This window comes from Bacillus rossius, chromosome 1 (genome assembly GCF_032445375.1).
Source record: "Bacillus rossius redtenbacheri isolate Brsri chromosome 1, Brsri_v3, whole genome shotgun sequence".
NCBI lineage: Eukaryota > Metazoa > Arthropoda > Insecta > Phasmatodea > Bacillidae > Bacillus > Bacillus rossius.
In genome coordinates, this window is record NC_086330.1 from 31407552 (window position 1) to 31430402 (window position 22851).

Below are 22851 nucleotides of genomic sequence, written 5' to 3' on the forward strand. Positions count from 1 at the left end.
TGTTACCATGTTTACCATTATTTTTGGTTAACTAACCATTGGCTAGTAAAACGATAGAAACAAGATGAGAAACTCCCAAAGAGGTACAAGTAGTGGTTAAATTTATCATTTGTTTTAATTAACCACTACTTTAAATGAACATCATGAAACCAATCCTTAAACTATAAAATATTTAAAATATTATTTTTTTTAAATATATTAAAACCTTACAATTATTTACACATTATATTTCCAAATTGTACAATGTCAAATGTAGTTGGTTCACTCAGCTTTTATTGATGGTCCATATTTTGTCAATACTGGTTACTCCACCCATACCCATTACCATATTTTTTAACGATAAGACTGATAAAGCATAAATGGTATTGGTACATTCAAGAATATCGATGTACCCAGGAATCACTAATGCAAAATTGATGTCATATGTATTATTTCTCATAGGTGTTTTTTGTGTCAATGCCATATCTCCCTTAATTATTCATCAAAATTAATTATTTAAACATCATTTTAAAATTTATGTTCCTTGCTATTGACAAAAAATAGACAAATGGTTTTAAATTAATGTTTTTCTTAAAAAACAAATTTAGAAACTTGTTCTAAAAAGGAATTTTCATTAGGAATGCCATCTGTTGGGGACATTCCTAATGAACATATTTTCAACTAACATCTAGGAGGCGCCAATCTATTAACAATCTGTTTAACTAACATACAACTCTTAGATTGTTTACATTCTATATGCAAGTGTAATCTGTCATGCAAATCAATCAAATTAAATGAACATAAAGTATAAATATTTATTAACTGTTATTTATTATCCAACATAAATAAATGTAATTAACTGAATTAAATTAACTTATTAAATCCGGTTAAGTACTTCTAACTTAAATAACATTGTGGCTGACCATATTTTATACATAGATAATGACTTTTTACAAAAAGATTGATATTTATTATTTCTCATCAAAATCAAATTTTTTCATTAATAAATACTAGCATTTATTTATTTACACATTAATCTATTACTATTTGGTGTTTGATTGTGATACTGTGTGAAATATTTGGATGGGTGAACTAGTAAGTACTTATTTTTAATAACCAATAGTCCCATCACGTTAAAAAGAAATATAGAGTTTTCCATAAAACAAGTACTTTAGAAGATTAGAGCACTTGAAGGTTTTGGTGGGGTTTGGCATATGTTTGAGTTATATATACAGCTAGGCACATTAATAGTGTTATATAAATGTAGATGTTTTTGTATAGAAAACTATGTGTGAATAGTATATATATTATATATGTATATTTATCAACTTAAGGATTTAACACCCCAAAATAAGGACCATTTTTAGCCTGTGCCCAAGTAAGGAGCTCGACTTTGTATGTTTAGATTATTAAAGCGTCCTTGGTGTTTTAATAGTAGTGTTAGGGGTTTTTATTTAATGAATAACATCTTAGCTCTCTGTGCACAGGGTAATTTGGTGAATGCGATTGGAATGTGTAACAGCAAGGTGGGAGAAGCGCACGCCATTCCATTTGTTGGTGCACCCTACAGTTGGAGCTTGTGCTGTCAGCGAGCGCAAACATTTCCATGGCGTTTGCAAAGAGAGAGAAAAGGGAGGAAGAAGAGACACAGCTGTTTACCGTTCATTCCGCTAACTGCAGTCTTGAACAGTGCAATGCATTGCCATGTGGCTTTTCTAATGTGTTATACATACATTGTGAAATAATAATTTATAATATAGAATTTAAATTCAATAATTTTATAAGTGTTGTGTTAATAAATAATTTTTGATACAATAGGTTGGATAGACGTCACTGGCGAGTACTGAAAAGACTCGCTCACTTTTTTAGATGGATTCTGGCTGTTGATCTTGGTCACTAGGTCATATTACTTCGCTGCTGGCATGTCTAGTTTATTCAAGAGTTTATTGTTACTGTATGTTTTTATTTCAGTACTTTGTTTCCTGTTGTTTTCCAGCAGGCTACATTCCCATAATGATTTTTCAGGGAAGAGATCTGTATCACAGCAGAACGTGATAATCAGAGGATATTATTTATATTTTAAACATTGACACATTTGTCTGTTTTTTTTTATTATTTCTGCAGAGCAGCTTATTTACAAAATGCTTATAAATATAGTACCTGGTACTGTATATTTATTTATTTTGTGTGTGTTTCATTTAAAACTGCTGTCCACTGTGTAGGGGTGTGTGTGTGTGTGTGTGTGTGTGGCTGTCTGTCTGTCTCTGTCTGTCTCTGTCTGTCTGTCACGGTGAACGCTTGAGCTGAGAGACGCGGGGGTTTGCGCAGTGCGTGCAGCTGAGCGTGCAGACGCTGCAGGTGATGTTCCGCTACGCGCTCCACCTGTACGACGTGCGGCAGGGCGGGGGGGGCGCGGGCCGCCTGTGGGAGAAGCGCGGGCCCGCCGCCTACTACGCCGAGCTGGTGTTCGAGCTGGCGGCGCTCGCCATCGACCTGGTGCACCACCTGCACATGCTGCTGTGGAGCAACATCTTCCTGTCCATGGCGTCCCTCGTCATCTGCATGCAGCTGCGCTACCTCTGCCATGAGCTGCAGCGCCGCGTCAAGCACCACCGCAACTACCTGTGGGTGCTCAACCACATGGAGCAGAAGTGCGTGCCGAAACCCAACCTGTTGCATTCAGGCCTTTTCTGTCCTACCGTGCGTTTGGAACATACGTGGTCTTTGAACGATTGCAAATAGTAAATCAATACATCTTAATGTTGGGTGACATTCGAATTGTCTTATTTTTTCTAATAAGTAATAGCTAGTGATGAGTCAAATCCCAATTTTTCTGAATCCGAATCTCGAATTCGTATCTCGAATAAACCCCTCAAATCCAAATCTAGGGCTCAAGGGGTCGAAAATTAAATAATGTTCAAGGAATTGAAAAATATTAATTGTAGTGTTGAAACATTAAACTCTTTTTTATATGTTTGTTTCACAAACTTACGTTTCCAGAATCAATGCATGTTGTAATTTTACTTTTATAATTGCATGTTACTCTATTTTGGGGAATGGTAACGAGATAGGTATGAAGAAGAAAAAACGGAACTAGTAAACTCAAAAGGTTATCAGTGTTGAAATTTTTTAATTTACTTTATTCCCCCCTTACATTTTTCTTTGAATCTTTTTCCTCGAATATTAAATCCTTCATATACTAAGGATTTTATGGTATTGAGGGTTTGATTGCCTCATCCCTATTAATAACTGTCAAAAATTAAGTATCTAATTAACAATGATTATTTAGTAAAATAAATATTTGCTAGTAGATGCATTTACTTTATTTTTGCTTTACATGTCTAAAATTTTCATTGGAATTTTTAACGAGTGATAGAAAACTGCAGTTTTTATCATAATGGCATCTTCACTATGACTTTTTGTGCACATGGTTCATGTGTGTCATTTTGTTAATTATTTCCTGGCCACAGTTCACCCTTCTGTTCCCCGTGTTCACTTGTTTTTGCTGGGTTGAAAACTCGTGAAGCAGTGCCATGGTTGTGGGTGGTGTGCTGCAGCTATCCCATGGCTTCTGCAGAGGAGCTTGCAGAGGTATCGGACAACTGTGCCATCTGCTGGGAGAAGATGGAGTCTGCCCGCAAGCTGCCCTGTTCCCACCTGTTTCACAAGTAAGAAAGTTGTTGGTACCTCTCATTGACAACAACTCATGATCACAACATGTTGATGTAGTCAGTGAGCTAAAGTTATTTACAAATACAGTCAACTCTCGATTCTTCATCAACCCGACACAGTTCGCATGACTAGAGGTACTCGAATTTCGTTAATGACGAAATTGCGAAATTTTACAAACAATTTTGAAACTTCATTCTAAGCACTTACAAATGTGTTTCCAAACGCCTATTTTGATTTTACAGCATTTCGTTTTCACAAAATACCTGATGATGCCGAGAAATTCATTACTATTCGCGATTTTCTTGTTGTTTCACAAAATATCCGCGAAATGTCAGAATTTTAACATGACATGAATATTAAGATTCACAATAATACTTTTGCCGCAAAACGTATTCGTTTAGTAAACAAAAACATCGTAAGCCATCTTTATTATGAGACGCGCCGTAGATAAGTTGAAGCAAAATAAATACCAAACACTCAGCCTGAAAGCGGCAACCATTTATCAGCGTTCCTAGTGGGATGTGGATGAAGTTAGCCGTTTGGCCATATTTGTTTCCGTTGCAGAGATACTTATCTCTGTTCCGTTGTTGTATTGTTTGTAAATAATAACGGAGGTTATGGGATTTTAACGTCGCAATACGCCGGTCATGTGAAATGACCAAATGAGGTTTGAAAAGATCCTACGTTCCATGTAAATAGTTAAATGTGAACGAAAACAGGTAGTTGCAGTTTGTTTTGTTTGAAGTTTACTTGGTTTACTTGATACTTCACAATGCCTATGGTCGTATCAGTGTTTGAAGGAGCTAAAGAATACGAGCATGAAGTAGGGAAAGGAAATGGAAAAGGAAAGATACTTGTGAAAAACACTGCAAACAGCAAGCATCTCATTTAGGGAAGAAAAAAGGTCTAACATCACCATCAGGTAGTGGAGTCAATAGGTAAGTGACACTCGAGGATAATATTTTTCTCCATAAACGAGCAAAGGAAATTAGATTCAAATTTGCAAGCGCTACAGTGCGTGCATTTGTTTCTGCAAATATTCCCCTAGAGAAGCTAGATCACCCAGCTATGAGGGAATGGTTAAATGAATACCTGAAAGGTTAGTTATGGTTGTAACGTCCTAATAAACACAATTTGATGGGAAAGAGGCCGGAAAATGTGTAGTAAAACAAAATTATAGTAAATTAAAAAAAAAAACCTTTGAGCCTGAAATTTTACATGAACTATAATCATTGTAATTAACTAATTTTTTAGGGAACCCTTTCTTACATGTTTACCAAACTATTTGGCCAAAGTGGCCAATTCTCCTGACAGGAAAAAATTAATTCTATAAAGTTTTGTGCAGGAACATAGCATAGGCCTATTTAATACTCAAAATGTTTAAATACATAAACACAGACTGTAAAATTCTAGACACTATTTGTGATGTAATATTTAAGTAATGTGTATATAATCTATGTACTAGATAACATTTCCACTTCTCTAAGGCTTACGCAGGAATCTCGTGATTGCGGTATCAAGTATCATGTACAGCTTTGTGTGTGTATCATGAAATTAAATAATTAGTAGAACAAATGCACTCATTTAACAAAAAAAAAATTTTTTTTTTTACCGAAATATACCACCGAAATCCTATAATTTATTTACCGAAATCAGGCAGTTTTATTTACCGTTTTTCATGGGCTCTACGCATGACCAAAGTGTTGTTATTGTAAAGATGTTATTATTGGATTTTGGATCTGTTTTTACCCTTCCCTGGCCCTTAAATTCAAAAATTTAATTTTTTGTATAAAGTCTTTATTTAACGTTCTATAGCATGAAAAATTATACTTTTTTTAATATAAATATCACTCTTATTTTGCAGGGTTTTGTCTTGCGAAAAAAAGATACTACTATTTAACCTGTAAGTGCATATATGATTACCCAGTGTTGCCAAAATAAGCCTAAACATTATGTGCCACATACTTTGTTTTAACAAGCATGCTAAGTAGGGGTCTGCGAGTATTCAAAATTTTCGAATTTGAATAGATTAATTGTATATTTTATTTATTATTTAAAATTGTGACGTGCCCATCAACAGTCATTAGACTTTGATGGTGGGCACAACAAATATACAAGACAAACACAAGGTTATCACCGCAATTATATGGACTCCCGCCCCCGTCGGCACCATAGCATGTGAGAACAGCACATGGCCAACACACAAAGGGAAGAGTACCGTATATTAGCGATGACAACACATACAACAAACACAACCACCACTACAAATACAATAACACCGTAAACATTATTAAGTACATACAACACAAAATAATAAACAAAAAAGAGAAGGAAAAATCTCTGTTATAACTATTTACTAATTTATTAACAAAGACATTAACTAGATGCAAAATTACAAATTTCAATTTATTCATCCGATAGAATTATGAATCTAATTTATTGTAAAATCGGTCTATAGATAAGCTTTTGTTTTGTTATTAATTGTGCATAAAGTAAATCTTTAAAGACTTGAATTGTGGTACTCTCAAATCAGAATTTTTAAGGATAAACTTACATTGAATTGTAGAATTCTAGCAATTTTGAATAAAGAGTGTGTCATTGTACTGTCTACGAACTGAGACAGGTGTAAGAATAGAATAAGGAAATCTCTTTAGATTAATTAATGATTTTATTTTGAATGCTTTCAGTTTTATTGCTATCAGTCAACTTGATGTTGTTCCAAATGACAGAGCAACATTCTAGTTTAGATCTAATTAAAGAAAAATTAGTAGCATAAAAAGTGATGAATTTTGTAAGGGCCAAAGTTCTTTGGGTATTTGAATACAGATATTTAAAATTCTTATGAAAAAATAACTTGGGTGTCTAGGAAGATTCCAAGATCTTTTATTAATGTAGTTCTGATGATTTGAGAGTCCAACAAGTTATAGTCTTACTTAACTGGGTAATATTTCCTCGTAAAGAAATTACCTTAATTTTATCCTTGTTAAGTCTAACTAAATTGTTTATGCACCAATTATTGATTTTATTAATATCATGTTGTAATAATAAGCAGTCATTTAAGGAGTACTAATTTTCCTTTAAATTTTCAAATCATCTGCAAAAGGGACTCCAGTGGAGTAACTTAAGATACTCGTGATATCATTAATAAAGATATTAAAAAGATATTAAAGTGCCACCCTGAGGAACTGCAGAACTAGCATTGAAGAGAGAGGTATTATTATTATTATTATTATTATTATTATTATTATCATCATCATCATCATTTAGAGATACAAAAAACAACTTCTATTTATCTAATAACTGGAAAACCAAATTATAAAGTTATCACATAAACCAAAATAAGATAACTTTTTGAGTATTAAAGAGTGGTTAACAGTGTTAATGGCTTTGGCCAACTCAAAATAGCAGAAACCAATTTACTACATAACTCAGTTGCAAACCAACAACCCTCACTGCAAAACATCAGCCAATAATATCACCCCCTTTTGTGCGCTGCCAATCTGGATAGCCCTCGCCTGTCATTGGCTGTGCAAGGAGAGGAGCTCTTAACATGTATAAACCCATGGTTTTCCAGTGTCCAATATCAGTCTGTTTGTGCCTGATGACGGGAACATATATCAGTTCCTGAAACATCGCAACTGTTGTCACTTGAAACCTTCTGTGTTCGTCAGTTCTATCGTTGTTGTGTTGTCCATAGTACTTGTTTATTTTCATCGTTGTGGTTATACCCTATGTTTGCTTCATTGCCTGCATTTAATCTGTCTCGTCATTGTTAGCCCACTGTGTTCATCAGTGTTGTTATATTATTTTTTCAATGACTAAGTTCTTTCAACAGAATTCTTGTGCTGTATGATATTTAGAGGTTGAACATTTTTGTCCATGCTGTCATCATTGTGTTGTCCATAATACTTGTTTAGTTTAATCATTTGTTCTGTTTGTCCGACATCAACTGATTCAGTCTTGTATTCTGTGAATTTTTTATCTTAATATTTTTTATTTATTTTTTTGATTTGAGAATTTTTTTTCATGACAAAAAGTGCAAAATTGCAGTGGTGTATGTCAAAAAAAAACTGCATCAAATCAAAGATATTCAATGCTAAATGCATTATATTAAAAATATTTAAACTATATTTGCATGGAATGTGAGAAAATGTTAGATAAATCTTTTTTTTAATATTGGTGAACATATAGGATGTTTTGTTGGCTACATTAAGTTCTTAAATTGTTCCAGGAGTTTATAGGGACCTCGCTTGTCCGAACATCCTGTTTATCCGGACTGGATTTAAATAAGAAGCAAGATACTAATTTTCCCTAGGTTAAAAATTTAGGTCTAAGTATACAATAATGTTACGATCGCGCTTGGCTGCAGTGCTTGGCATCGCCGCGCTCGTTCGGCCTGTCTGCGCCCCCTTCCACCTGCATCCTCTCCCTGGTATCTCGTGTTCTATCGCGCGACATCCTGACCGTCGCAGCGCGCACCTGCCTCAGATCGAGTTACTTAAAAGAGGGCGCACTGCGGAATAAAAGGACTCAGACATGTTTATCGGCGCGTTTTGTGGGAACCCGGTGCTTGTTGCGTTTATCGGCGTTCTTTGAGCAGCCGCCGCGTCCTTCGAGGACTCACGACGCGTTTCTGGGCATTTCGACGGCGAAGGTCGCGCGATATCTCGGAGACATGCCCGATTGTTCTGGACGGGAACCCAAGGGCTATATAAGGAGGTTGGGCCGACCTTCGAGTCAGTCAGGAGTTCAGTGGGGAGTTCTCCCGCAGCGGAGTTTCCGGGCGATAGTGCCGCGGGTGCGGCAGAGTGGCGAAGTCCTTGGACGAAGGTTCCAGGGCAGGGAGTGAGTGAGTTCAGTGGAGTTGGGAGGTTCCGGGCGATAGAGTCGCGGGCGCGGCGGAGTCCCGGGCGAAGTTGCGAGTGAGTCGTCGTGTGGGATCTCTGCGAAGGGTGTGATGGCGGCTACGAAGTCCCGCGGCGGATACCCACGAGGGGTGCTGCGGCGAGAGTTGCGCCGGAAGTGCGGTCCAGCGAGGTGTGTGAAACGAGTGACTGGGGAATTGACCTTTTTTACGTGTAATTAATTATCTGCCAGTTTAGAAGATTATTTGTAAGTGACAAGTAGTGGTAATAAATAAAACTGTGTAGTGTAATAAAATCTTTAATTGGGCTATCCTTTACGAACCCGCGGTAAATCGTAACAATATTATTAAAAATTAAATTAAGCTGTATAAAAAATAGTATTTATGAAGGGGAAAAAACCCATCTATTTATATATTTGTATTGTGTGCATTTTAAAGCGAGTTCTGTTTAATCACGACTTTCGGTGATCCAGAGAAGGTCCAGTCCCATGCCACAAATCCTAGCTGTGTTAACTGTGTTTGTTTTGTTGGTCGCAGCTCGTGCCTCCAGTCGTGGCTGGAGCAGGACTCCTCCTGCCCCACGTGCCGCATGATGCTGAACATCCAGAGTCCGGCCGGCATGGACGCTGCCAGCCGCACGGATCACGCCCTGGACGCTCAGGCGGACAACCAGCCGCCACAGCGCCGCCAGCCCAACCACTTCTTCCACTTCGACGGTGGGTTTCCTCGGTCACTCGCCTCCTGCTATAGCGTGTCTCATTCTTTATAATGCACGATATCTGTCAAAATGCCTTTTAAATCATATTTAACTTTCATTAAAAAAACATTCCCTTCTGTTTAATACAGTTTTTTGATTTTTTTTGCAAATTCATGAGTCTCGATATTTCCCGGTCTCTGGTTATAAGTGATGTAAAGCTGCAAACGTCGTAGGTAATACCTACAGTTGATAGTATTAGACAGCTTAAAATCATGGTAGTTTATTTATTTTTCTATTTTTTACAATTTTTAAAGAAAGTTTAGCTTGTGTTTTTTTTTCTACGTGTCTACTGTTAGTTGAAATGATCATCCCTGTCTTCTAGTGAAAATAGGGACAAAAGAGGTTCAGTATCTTGGCATAAAGAACTCTGTTTATGTTAGGACACTTCTTGCGGGCGTCATATTTACATCTGGGCAGACTAGCGGCTAGCATGAAGCGGTGATGGAAGGAAAGGAAAGACTGCCCCTTTGTCCAGTCCATTTAACCAACCATTTACTTGTCACATAGGGTTTAAAGAGAAGTAAAAATGACGTGTTGGTGGCCAGCGATATACTGCAGTGTTTTACCAGGAGTCTATTGTATTTTTACCGGGAAAGGTTTAACTTCTTATGCTTTCCATGGTACCGATACTAGTGCGGCATTATATTTATGGTTCTCGGTGCCGGTTAATTTGCTGAGAACTGGCAAAACCAAGAACCTGGGCAGACCCATAATAATAATTGGTAATAGTACTAATAGTAAGCATAAGCAACATGGCAAGCAGTTGGCCAAATTTCAGTTAAAATATTTTTACTTCTGCTACATAAGTTTTCTGCATAGATCAGCTACTGAAATGTAAATGTGCTAAATCATTGCATTTTTAAACACACTTATCTTTGTGCCACATGGTTCATGGAGATAGAATGCATCTTTGCAATCAATGATATCCTCAATTTTTCTAAATTAAATCAATTCTAAAACATACAAATGCAACTAAGAACTAGGAGAGGAATATTTCTTGGATTTGAGTAAATATGGGACAGTGAAATCTTATTAATAAAAACAAAAACCCTGTTAATACAAAACTCTTTAAAACAAAGTATTTTCATGGTCCCTAGAAATTATGTAAGCATTATAGTGCTAAATAATTTGTTTAATACAAAAATATGGTTATTATGTAATACAAGGTTTTTATTGTTCCAAAGGTAAACATATTACATATACAAGTAAAGGATAGTTAATACAAATATCCCATAATAAGGTGAATAAACGATATGAGGTTTCAACTAATTTAATACGTCTATCATGGTTTGGTTTAGTGTAAGATGGGTTAAATAAATTTGAAATTACATAATCTTCCAAAATGATGGTATGTGTGTATTTTTGTAGGCAGTAGTTAATTTTTTTTTTTTTTTGCTTTGTTCTTCTGGCTTGGATACTTTAAAAATTAGTACAGTACAAACTATTTTTTTTGAGCCAAAAATGTAGTAGTCATCCAAAAATTGTACTTATTTGACAACCCCTAAAAAAAACATTGGTGCTGTTAATTTATTATTATTATTATTATTATTGTGTTAAGCACGTACTGAAAGAATGAGAAAATATATTATTGATTTATTTTGATTTAGAAAATATAAAAAAAAAATTGTTATTGAATTTTGTAATGGTATATTTAACGCAAAATCTCGTCTTTACAAAGTGACAAAAGTATGGGTTCCTTCAGGTTTATGTTGTTGGGGTTTGATGGTTTTTCGGTACTTGGAGTGTGTGAACCGTGGCTGGGATCTGGTGTGGTGATGGTGATGGGGCCGGCTGTGCAGGGTCGCGGTACGTGTCGTGGCTGCCCAGCTTCTCTGTGGAGGTGACCCACACGCAGCTGCTGCGCTCGGACCAGCCGCAGCCCGCCCAGACGTCGCAGCTGGACGCCATGGCCCGCCAGGTCTGTTCTAGCTCGCCCAGCTCCCCATCGAGAACCATGGACATTTTTTACAGCTATAGTACAGCTGTAGCTTTGAATATACACTAGAGTCCCGTTATAGCGAAGTGTCACGGTTCCGGGTTTTATCCTCGCTATAACCGTGTCCTCACTATAACCGAATTGGACAAATTTTGGCCCCAAAAAAATAAAAATTAACCGAAAATAGCATATCAATTGTGTTTAAACCTGTATAATTGGAAAATAACAGGCTATATTAACGAAATCTTAATTTCTGTGAGCAGATGTGTAAATTCTCTTTAAAATGGTACCCCATAAGTACGGATGCGATCACCGATTGCGTCAAAATAACCAGAATACCCTACCACGCCACATAAGTATAGCATCTCAGCCTGCGGCCGACGCAGCATTGTCCTGCTATCTATTGTCGACGCAGGCTGTCTGCTGGCGGCCATGTTGGTTCGGGATGTAGCTAACAGGTGGTGCTAGTGTAGCGCGACGATTTAATTCCTTACAAAAATGCAGGAGTGCGGCTGCGGCAACGCACTTACGCTTCAAACGAAATAGTCGCTGGAAAACTATACCTTTTTCATTTAAAGAAACCTGTAAGCTTTTTTAGAAAATAATTTTGGGATTAAACTCAAACCATCACCACCCCTTTCCCGGACAGATACCCCAACAACTGACCGAAACAAAAGTTACAAGAAAACTGTCCTAGCGATTCGGAAATAAATACAGTAGTGCCTACTAGAGGTGTAAAAGTAACGAAAAAATGTGTACCCGTATGTATTCGTTACTATAACAATTAGTACTCGTTACTATCGTTACGTTACTTCTGATACCGCATAATCTGCTATGTTATGTTGCAGCAACGAATCCAGTCGTATTGCGTTCGCGTACAGTATGACGTCGCGTAAATAATAATAAATAGAATATAAACAATTAACAATATTTGATAGTTAATAGTTTTTGTTAACCAAAAAACAATTAAATCTCATTAGAACAGCTTTTTAATATTATCTCTTTTAAGATAACCAAAAAAAATGTGAAAATACGCGATTATAAAAACATAAACATACATATTTCTAATTTGTAAAAAATACTTTCTTACGTTGTTTCTGTTCCAATCTCAAACTTTGTCTACACACGGCACAGATAACTAACGGAAGTTTGATAAAAGAAAGAAAGGATGGGATTCTATTTTTAAAGCCATGCACTTAGGTGGCGACTGCAAGGCTGAAGAATGTGACAGGCGTCAACGGCAAGATGTCTAGTGGCGAGCGAGAGGGGTGGAGATAAAGCAGACAAATAACAAAAGCGCGCTTCAAGCGATCACGCCGTAAATTCCTCAAAAATACCTCGTTATAGCCGTGTTCTCGCTATTACCGTGCTCGCTATAACGAGATTCTACTGTATATACTGTATAGAAGTCACGAGCGGATAGGATTTACTCTACGTTTTTCAGGAGCGTACGATGAGGAGCTTGGGAACTTTACCGCTGCAGTGCGCTGCCGTAACGCCCTGTATCGTCTCAGGTTGTTATTTACACGTTAGAGCGCAGCACTGTCGCCCGCTGTCATTCTCCCCCCCCCCCCCCCCCCTCCTATCATTCACTGCAGCTCAAAGGTCATTCGAAGGGAGGGGGAAGGGGTGTTTGAAGAGTTGTACACTTGTCCGCTAGGGACCACCACAAGTCGATGCCTTAGAGATGGTGGCGATTGCGGCGGTGAATTAACCAACTACCTCAAAACCGTATTAGAAATTTTAACCTGGGCTGGTGACTTCTATACAGTATATATATTCAAAGGCTATAGGTAGGGACCACCAAAATGGCTTGAGCGTGAAATTTGCGAAAAAACTATGAAATTGGGCTGTTTTAAAAGTTTTTTTCGCAAAAATATATAATATTTTCGTGGAATCACGAAGTATGGTGCAAAAATACAGCTGTTTCCATGAGTTGATCGATGTTATTTCTAAAAAAAGGTCAGAGATTTATAACATGCAAAACAAATTTGAATTGCAATGTATTTTGGTATCTCAAACGTAGAATTTTTTTCTACTACAGCACCAATCAATATTATTTATGAACGTCTCAACCAAAATACTTCAATTTTTGTTCATTCTCTTTGAGCTATGTGCGCAACACTAAGTTATACATCTTGAATCTTTATATTTTTGGTTATTTATTTTAAAAGTGGGGTGACTTTGAGTAAAAGAGAAGAGATTTAGAATTTTATATTTTCTACCTGTGTTTACATGACTTTATTTCTTCTTTATTTCTTTCAATTATTTGACATGAGACAAAAATATGCAGTCTTTTTTTCAAGTGGAGAAAAACTTAGTTTCCTGGACCATAAAAGTGTGAAAAATAATTCGGAAATAACCTCTCTTCTGTGTTTACATTTTGCGTAATTAGGCAGCTAATTGAGTCGTTGACACGTAAGTATGGGTGACTGGTGTATAAATAAAGAACAATTAGAAGTGCAAATTCCATATTATATTTGTTTAATAGAATTGATTATTGAATTTAAATATTTCTGTAAAAATTTTCGGCATTCTAAAATTTTATGCTTTTTGTGCAGTGCTGTGGAGTGTAAGTTCACTGCATCTGCAGCCATCTAGCGGAATGGCTAGAAACTTTCTCTTTTAGGCAAACGGGATTTCTTTCAAAGTGGCACGTCTTTGTTTTTAGTGTTAATAGCGTTGAGGAAGATCCCACGTACGCATGATTAATTTTTTTTTTTTTTTTTTTTTTCTTTGAAAGTTCACCAGCATTTAATTTATTTCCATTATTGTAAAATTTTCTTTTTATTCATATGTTTTAAAGGAGGGTGTATGTAGATTTCTTGAGGTGATTGCTAGATTAATATAGTAAATTTAAGTTTTATTAAGTGTTCTCTATATTATTTAGAATTATTTTTCACTAATACATATTACATTTGTAATAGGTTGGTGTGTTTGCTGTAGCTTGAAAACTATTTTAATTTGCTTCTTTGATAGCTTCTTTAAAGACTGAAACACTATGCCAATGCATTTCTTTGTAAGCATACAATAAAGACATTGAGGACAGGACAATACAAACAAATGATATTTTCAGTGTTATAAACAGTAAATTGTTAAAGATGTATGTCTGGATAGAGGCTTATAGGCGCTCTCTCTCTCTTTCTCTCTGATTGTGTGTGTGTGTGTGTGTGAGATATATATCACAAATACTGTTGTTATATTGTAAAATGATTGGTTAGGTTTGGTTAGCTACATTTAAAATGCTGTAGAATTATGAAGTACCAACTTGAAATTTACCAAGGTAGCTTAATCTACCTAGCATTCATACTATTTTATAACAAATCTTCATCAGGAGGACATGGTGATTCAGTAATCAGATCGCTCACCATACACTAAGGTAATTCAGGTTTTGATTGCTGTCAGTGTCAGATCTAGCATTACTGCTCTATTCACTTCTCTTCGTCCCTCACTTTGAAGTGGTCCGCGGTGGTCGTCACTCTTTATGCGTGATCCCTACACTGAACACGATTCAAATTTGTGAACACAGATTGACCTGTTATCCGAGTGGTTCAGGATCCTCCATAAACTTGGAGGTCCTGAAACTTTTAAACTCTGTACATAACCTTCCTAGTGGCTTAAATCCTATTCCTATTAAATAAATAAAAAACAATGGTCAGTGTCGACGAGATATCAAATGCTAATTCATTCATGTTACTGATAGTTCGTAATCGCGATTGCCAAATGTGAAATTTAACCAGCTAGACGCTAGAAAAAAAGATGACAAACTCTGAGCAAACTAAAAAAATCTTTGCAGCGCAGTAATGCAACCTGGGGACCAAGAAGAAGAGGCAGAAATCTTGATGGGTGGCAACATTGCAGGATGTGCGGAAGCGTAGACCTCCCCGGTGTGTGGCGGCGGTTGACCCGGGAGAGAGAGAGTCTTGTGAAGCCGCGCATGGGTGCAGGTACAGCAGCTGTTCCCGCACCTGCCCGTGCCCACCATAGTGGAGGACCTGCAGGCGACCCGCAGCGTGGAGCTGACTGTGGAGAACGTGCTGGACGGCCACGTGACGGCCCCCCCGCCCGTGTTCCAGCACGGCCCGGACCCAGGGCCACCCCTCGCCCCGGCGCCCTCCGCGCACTGGGGCGAGCTCTGCGCGGCGCCCACCTCCTCCTCCGTGGGCGACAGGTCTGGCCAGTGTTACAAACTTGTTTCATATTCAACCTTTCAAATCAATTTCTTTTTTATTTTTCGTTACTAATAAATGTACCAATGTGGGATCTTTCACAAAAAAAAAATTAATTAAAAAGAGTGTAAAGTTTGTGGACCTAAGGGCCGGTTTTATGACCCCCGGCTAAAGTTCCGGCTAAAATTTAACCGCAGGCTAGCTCTTATTTCGGTTTTATGACTCCCTGTTAACGTCTACCTTCCAGTTAAGTCCCGGCTAACCTAGCGAGTGGATGAACCGGCCGCTAGCTGCTTAACCGGAGGCTAAGCAACAGAAAATAAAATGGCGATGTATCAGGCGAGGTTAGTTGTTGATAGTGATGATGACTATTTGAGGAATTCTATTTGATTTTTGCAGGATGCGATGGAATAATTTATTACTAAATATAAAATGCTTCGCCGTATTCGTCAAAGTTTTATTAAAAATTACATGACATGAATGTGTAGTCACGCTTTTCTATTCTCATCGAGTCGTGTATTATTATTTGACTTTAATTGATCACGAAGTACATAAACGTATGCAATGTATATAAACTTAAATGTTCCTGCTTAAGAATATGTGTAAATTAGTGCATTTTAAAATTGCAAAATGAGGGTTATATTAAATGTTTTCGTGGAAGTTGTATCTGTGAATTTTTATTCCTAATACAGTGGACATATGCCGGGAATGAAATGCACTTCATACGACTTCAGACGTGGTTATAATTCAATGAATACAATTGAATGTGAAAATAAATGTTACCCAATTATCCCTTCCCTATCTTACAAACTTTTAGCTACTTATTATCTACCTGCCACGCAAGTGCAAAACGAAAACAGCACTGGAATTATTCTGTTTCCCGTATCCAAGTTTATCCGTTGATCCTATCGACATGACCCTTTATATGTTGGTCTTGTTTTACATTAGATTTGCTGTTTTAATTTAGAATGTTGAAAAATCCTGTACATAACTCAAAATACCTAACATATCACGATACAAACAAATTATGTCAGGTCTTGTAAAAAATGTATTTCTTTCGTATACATTTTACAATCATAATTATTTCCCCAGTGAATATGTCTAGGATCTCTCGACCTACTAAATTAAAACAGCAAGCATCCTATACCACAAACTAATTCCATCAGGATCGGATTAATTTGGATACGTGATACGAAACTATTAGTACAAAAATGAAACCTACACCAGTGAAATGAAAATCGACAAGTATTTTCCCGAAACAGGGTCTATATTATTTGATTATGAAATAAATTTATGAAAGAAATAAGTGTTCTCTAGCAAAAATATCATCCGTATTTATTTGTTTGTATAGAATTACTTCGTTAGTTTTGGCTTAATATATAACCTAACAAAATCATGAGTTTCAATACAAGAGTAAAGTTGAAAACACACGGTTTTGAATCGTAAATTGTAATTTTATGGTTTAATACAAAGCAGGTTTGACGTTGAAGTAGTTTTTGGTTAATTTAATTATATCTGTTGCAAGATAAAGTTTTCGGCATATTTATTTACTGCAGCTGTAAACATTCTGAATCACAATACAAACAAACAGCTGACTAACATTCTACCAGAAAAAAAAACTGTCTTGCAACAAAAGTTACCAAATTCTGGTTTATTTCATTACCAACACACCCATTATTACACCACACGCTTCGTCAGGTTCCGGTTAGCCAACCGCAGGCTAAGTATGGGTCATAATACACTTCTCGTTTGTTAACCGGAGGCTAGCCTAACCTGAGGGCTAGCTAACCTTAAGATTTAGCCGGAGGTCATAATACCGGCCCTAAGAAGACCCATTGAGAAATTTGGATTTCTACTCTCTGCAAATAGTACATAGGTACAAACTTTTCATATCTATGCAATTATTTGGATCAACAATACAATTTTTAAACTTAATATTTGCTTGTTAAAGAAAAATGCTTTGCCACATTTTTTTTCCCTTGCATTTTACTCCGTACTATTATAGTTTAATTAAATTTTGATGTATTTGGCATTATTTTTTTCGACACTGATTAAAAAATAAAAGGTAACTTTTTTTTTAAATTTGATTTTAAAAAATTTGGCATTAGTGAATAATTTTATATTTAATTTAAAGGGAAAAAAATATTCACAGATGCCTAGTTCTCGGCCCTAACCCGTGTTTTTTTTTTTATTTATTGCCATAGTCAGTATTATAATGTTGGCTGATGACCCAGTGACCCCGTCCCCCCTGTATTTTCCTCTGACATTTGTAAAGCCCTTGTGTGACAATACAACACAGTAGCTGAAAACATTTTTGTGTGCTCCGGTGAACGAAAGCACATGTTCGACTTAGTGACCCAGTATACACTATTTTGGAGAAAATATTTAATTGAAAAGAACTTGTAGCTATCCCTCCTCAGGTGGGGGTGAGTTGACCCATCGAAGTCTGACTTCGTAGTGCTCTCTGAAATGGAGAACAAATTATATTTGAAAAATCGGGAGCAAATGATTTCCCCTCGAGGGGAAGGGGCAGTCGAACCCTGGGCACATGTTACACCTTGCCCCGGCCTCATGGATACACAAAGAGCATGGTTATTGAATATAGCTCGAAAGTAGTGCTTATTTGCCCCTATGACCCTCCCCCCTTCTTTCTTCGGATCATAGTAATGGAATTATTGATTCGTCATCCAGATTACATACACTTGCAAAGTTTCAAATCAGTACTATATTTTGAAGTGGGTTAAAATTGACTTCCAAAATTTAACATCACAGTTACAAGTGAAGCTAATAAAAACATGTGAAAAATAACGTGATACCAGTAGCAGATATCAATATGGAAACACAATTGTCACAATCCACTTGGTTTGTATATTATGTTACAAACCATACATACTAAAACAATGTCATTTATTGAATTTTGTATGTAAATAATAAAATTTCAATTATTTGAGTAAATCTGTTTAATTCCTGACTTACTAGCATTTTGGAGTTACAGTGTGTATCAACTGGTATTTCAGTGTTATTTCGGTTTTATTCACAATTCACCTTAAAATCTTGTCCCAAACCATTTGCTGTGCAGACTATGCAATAACATAAGTATCACTACATAAGACGAGCATAGCTTTAAGCTATTGCAACTGGCATATGATTATTATCTTATACACTGGAAAATAAATTTGGTAATTTTATCATAAGCGTATAAAACTATGATATGCCTGAACATATAGAGAAATAATTAGAAACAAGTAATTATGGTGTTTGTTTAGAAGATCTCTTATATTGTGTTATAATTCTCTGAAATAAATTAGATGATTTGTTTTTGTACAGTGTGGAACCTCTTGTGAACCTTGGTGGCCGCTTCTCCAAGAGTTCGAGTGAGCGGGAGCGAATCCTCCAGCTTCGCAAGGAACAGCTGCTGATGTCGGCCCGGCGCCGGTACTTGGAGCGCCACCGGCGGTCGGACACAGAGAGCAGCACCAGCAGCGAGGATGATGTCTCGCAGTCCGCGCGACACAGACACCCGGCGAGCTAGGTGCTCTGTCCTCCTCCCACAAATCTGCCAACTGTGGAAGATGATGCGTGAACACCATTCATATTCTGATCTCCACACTGTCAACACTAAGAAGAAATGTAAATTTGTTGTTTTAAGCCTGTAAATTTTGTGTGAATTTCAAGTAGCTTGCCGATAAATTGTTTTAGGGGAATGTGTGGTAGTTCAAATGTGTATGCGTATGTGTGTGCGTGATGATAGATTGCCTTTATTTTCAGTGCCCCCAATGTTCATGTGTAAATATATTTATGATTCTTAGCTTGAAAAGTAGGATTTTTGAAGACTGAAATTTCATATTGCTATTGTTGAAGCTTTCACTTAAGAGAGAAAATTCTAATAATTTGAACTGCTGCAGCGTTGTAAACGTTGGTCGTAAATAATATGATTGTAAAACTCAATTGGTTCTCTGGCACTTTTAAAATAATTCTTAATCAGTAAAATTAAATATTGTGATAGCAGAAACAAATGTTCCATATAAAATAAAATAGTTTCCAAGTGATGTTGTTGGGAAAGTACTTAACATTTGTTACCATGCTGTTCCCAATGAGAAGCTCATGAACATTTTGAGTACTGCATGCCTGCCGTAGTGAGCTACTCATATTCCATCCATTGTTCACCTGTTTGATAGCGTATTTACATGCTTAGCATATTTGTATATAAATAACTTAAGTTTATTGTTCCACATTTTGTTGTTTTATTTTAAATTGTTAATTTTACTTTAAAAGTCATAAACTTTTTTTTAACTCTGTGTTTGTGAACTGTATTTTAAAATTATTTGGAATTAATTGGACAAATAAAGCTTTATAGATAGTTTTATTTTTTGCTTTTTATTTATTTATTTTATGTTAATGAAGCTATTAGTGGAGAAAAGCATAAGTTGAAATTGCAGTTAGAATATGAAAACAGAAAGTGTATTATAATATGTGCCATAGTTATCATTTTACATAACATTTTAAAAGAAATAAATTTACTAAATTTTTTTATGTCTAAGTGATATTTTTGCTTTCTATAATTGGTACGGCACAATCGAGCTGTACGGATTCACAATATTGTGCTGATACACTGATTGAACTGTTGCTGATTCGCCAATTCACAGATTCCAAACCGATATAGAGGAAAATAAATTTGGGTTAAAACATTTTTAAAAATTTACTGAATTATCCTAAATATCTTATTCTTAGAAAAGCTTGCAATACAAATGCACATTTATTTTAGTTTCTTTAAGCAAATGTTAATTAAAAAGAAAGATAACCTAAGATTAAATGAATGGGATTTCTTTTTTTAAACCAGCAGCAATGTACATACAGTAAACAATTCAACATAATTTACACAGCCATTATATAGAATACATTTAACTAAACTAGCACCAATTACATAATTCATACATTTTTATTAAGAAAACAATTTTAACAGTTCAAAGTATGTCTTATACCATAAAAAATTCCACATGTGCTGAAAAGTCTCTCAGATGTAACACTAGTAGCAGGTACACAGGATATTTGCAGTATAAATTACTTATTTGCATTGATTTAAGTAAAACTGATATCAGCAACTGCATAATTGTAGTATTTAGTCTAGTCACAAAACAACCATTCTTCGTTTTCAGTTTATAAACGTAAAATAATATCTCTTTTTTTTAACTCAATATTTTTAGCTTGCTTTTATTTGTTTCTTGCTAACCTGTTAGTTGCTTGGTGAAAAATGAATTTTCAAATAGAGGCTGGAAAATTTAATTATTAATGCTGTTACGAACGCAGTCGACTGCGATTCGCGCCAGGTTCGGAGCTGGCTGGCGGCCACGTGTGCCTGGCCGGATTACAAGGGTCCTCGCTACCCGCCTTTCCTTTTCCCACTCCCATCGTACTGTCCCGCCTCAGGCCATTTTCAATGATCCTTTTAGCGGCCTGGGAATTCTGCGGTTTTCCCAAGGCCGAAGCGCGTAGATGTGCGAATAAACACCACCTTTCTGGACTTTCCGGGTGTCAGGTCACTTCCAACCCCCCCAGTCGGTTCCAGAAAGTCTGCCAAGAGTATAACATCAGCGACACTAGCCTCCGCGACAGTTCCGATCAAAGAGCGGAGCAGAGGAGACACTCTCTTCGGGGAGTGATACCGGCGATACCCGTGCGATCAGCGAGAGGTGAAGAGGGCAAGTGGCCCTTGGTGAGCAAACCAGACCTACCGGGAGGCGAGCCAGTCGGGTGTGACGAGCGATAGTTGGGGACTGTACTGTGGCGTGGTGTAGGTGAGTGTGCGAAGGAAGCGAACAGAAGAGCGAGCCTCTATCGAGCCAAGCTCCAGTGAAGTGTGTTAATGTTTCAATGATCACTGTAAGACTAATTGTTGTGGACAGAGATCTTGAGTGCAATAATTAAATTTAAGGTGTAGACATTACTAATAAAACTGAACCAATTAATTGGGCTGTACCTTACAAATCCAGTTCTCTCTCTTCCCATAAGATACTCGTAACAATATGTAATTATCCTAATTATATGAAATAATTAAATAATAGATAACTATGAAATAAATTGATTCATGATTGCGAGACTTTGAACATGTTTACAACTCAAGAATGGAAATTCTAATATCAAATTAATGCATGCAGCGGCCAAAATTTACAATACCAAACATTTGAATGTAAATGAATTTAATGTGGTCACTTGCACGTGAAACAGTAAAATTACATTATGTAAAGCCTGATATTGCATTTTTTTTTAAATTCAATTTTAAAAAGTTCACAAGTTAATTTTTTAAATAAGTTTGCATCGCGTTATTATGAACATTTATTTGTAGTTCAAGCAGTTGGTATTTTCCGTTTGTAGTGGCAGCCATGCTCAAAATAAATAAAGTTTTGTTTCCTAACTAACTTTACTGTGTTGGTGATATATTTATTTACAATGTATTAATTTCAAGAACTTTATTAAAACACATTATGTTTAAGAACAATATGTAATAAAACAATAACAAATGTGTATAGAAAATTGCTGTTGAAGGTGATTTAGAATAATTCTGGTAACAGTACAGTAGATAAAACTTACCAGTCACTCATTTAACTATCTGTTTCTGTTGTCCATCATCCATCATTATCTAAACAAATGTGTAAGTATTTAACAAAGATATCGTTCTGTACATTACTACTCTATGTATTTCAGTTTATATATATAGTTTTGTAATTTTTATATATATATATATATATATAAACTGTATTTACCAGAAAATGTGACTGACAGTAATGTGTCCCTAAACATTTTGATTATGAGTTTATGAAATAAAAACTTAGAATGGGAATCAAAATAAGTCAAACACAAAAAAGTTAAAATTATTTTAGTTAGTAAATTTATACTACATTTACTAGAGCTTCTGTGGTGCAACTTTCATCAGTAGAGTGATTTATATACAGTAGTCCTTTTTTTAAACTGCAAGTGGGCAATTAGAGGAAATATTGAGTTTTATAGCTGTATTTCAAAAGCCATAGATCAGAAAGCAAAGAATGCTGTGATGTACAGTGTGTCCTAGGAGGAAGAAAGAAGGAGGCATTCGCTACCAGTCACAGTGAAAATAAGCAGAAGGAAGTGTAAGGTGTAAGAAACCCAGTGACAAACTAACTCCCCCCCCCCCCCCCTCCTTCATTCAAAAGCATTCCAAAAAGCTCTCATATCCAATCAGCCTAGCCTGCGACCACACACCCATTCCCACAAGGTGGCAGTAATAGGTGGTCCAATTTGTTTTTCTGAAGAAGTTTGCTGTTTAAAAATAACTTATATTAAATTTTGAAAACTCATCTATTTTGTGCCAGTTGACCAAACACTTACTTGATACAAGAAAATGGCATATTTTGACATAAAGGGGTCAGGGAGGTCGATGGGTCCAAAATGTTAATTGCCTGCCTTCCCCCCTCTATTACAACCTTATTCCCAGGAACCG

The 22851-nt window shown here is 36.3% G+C and overlaps 1 protein-coding gene across 1 annotated transcript in view; it reads left to right on the forward strand.

Annotated features, from left to right (window-relative positions):
• The window catches only part of LOC134533899 (E3 ubiquitin-protein ligase AMFR-like), a 44491-nt gene extending 24748 nt beyond the window's left edge, over window positions 1-19743 (forward strand). Inside the window, exons 4-9 of the mRNA XM_063371686.1 lie at window positions 2308-2630; window positions 3537-3647; window positions 9053-9231; window positions 11072-11190; window positions 15156-15379; window positions 18705-19743. Of these exons, the coding sequence (XP_063227756.1) occupies window positions 2308-2630; window positions 3537-3647; window positions 9053-9231; window positions 11072-11190; window positions 15156-15379; window positions 18705-18909 (1161 nt within the window). The 3' untranslated portion in view covers window positions 18910-19743. The remainder of the gene's footprint in view (window positions 1-2307; window positions 2631-3536; window positions 3648-9052; window positions 9232-11071; window positions 11191-15155; window positions 15380-18704) is intronic.
• Window positions 19744-22851: the final 3108 nt, after the last annotated feature.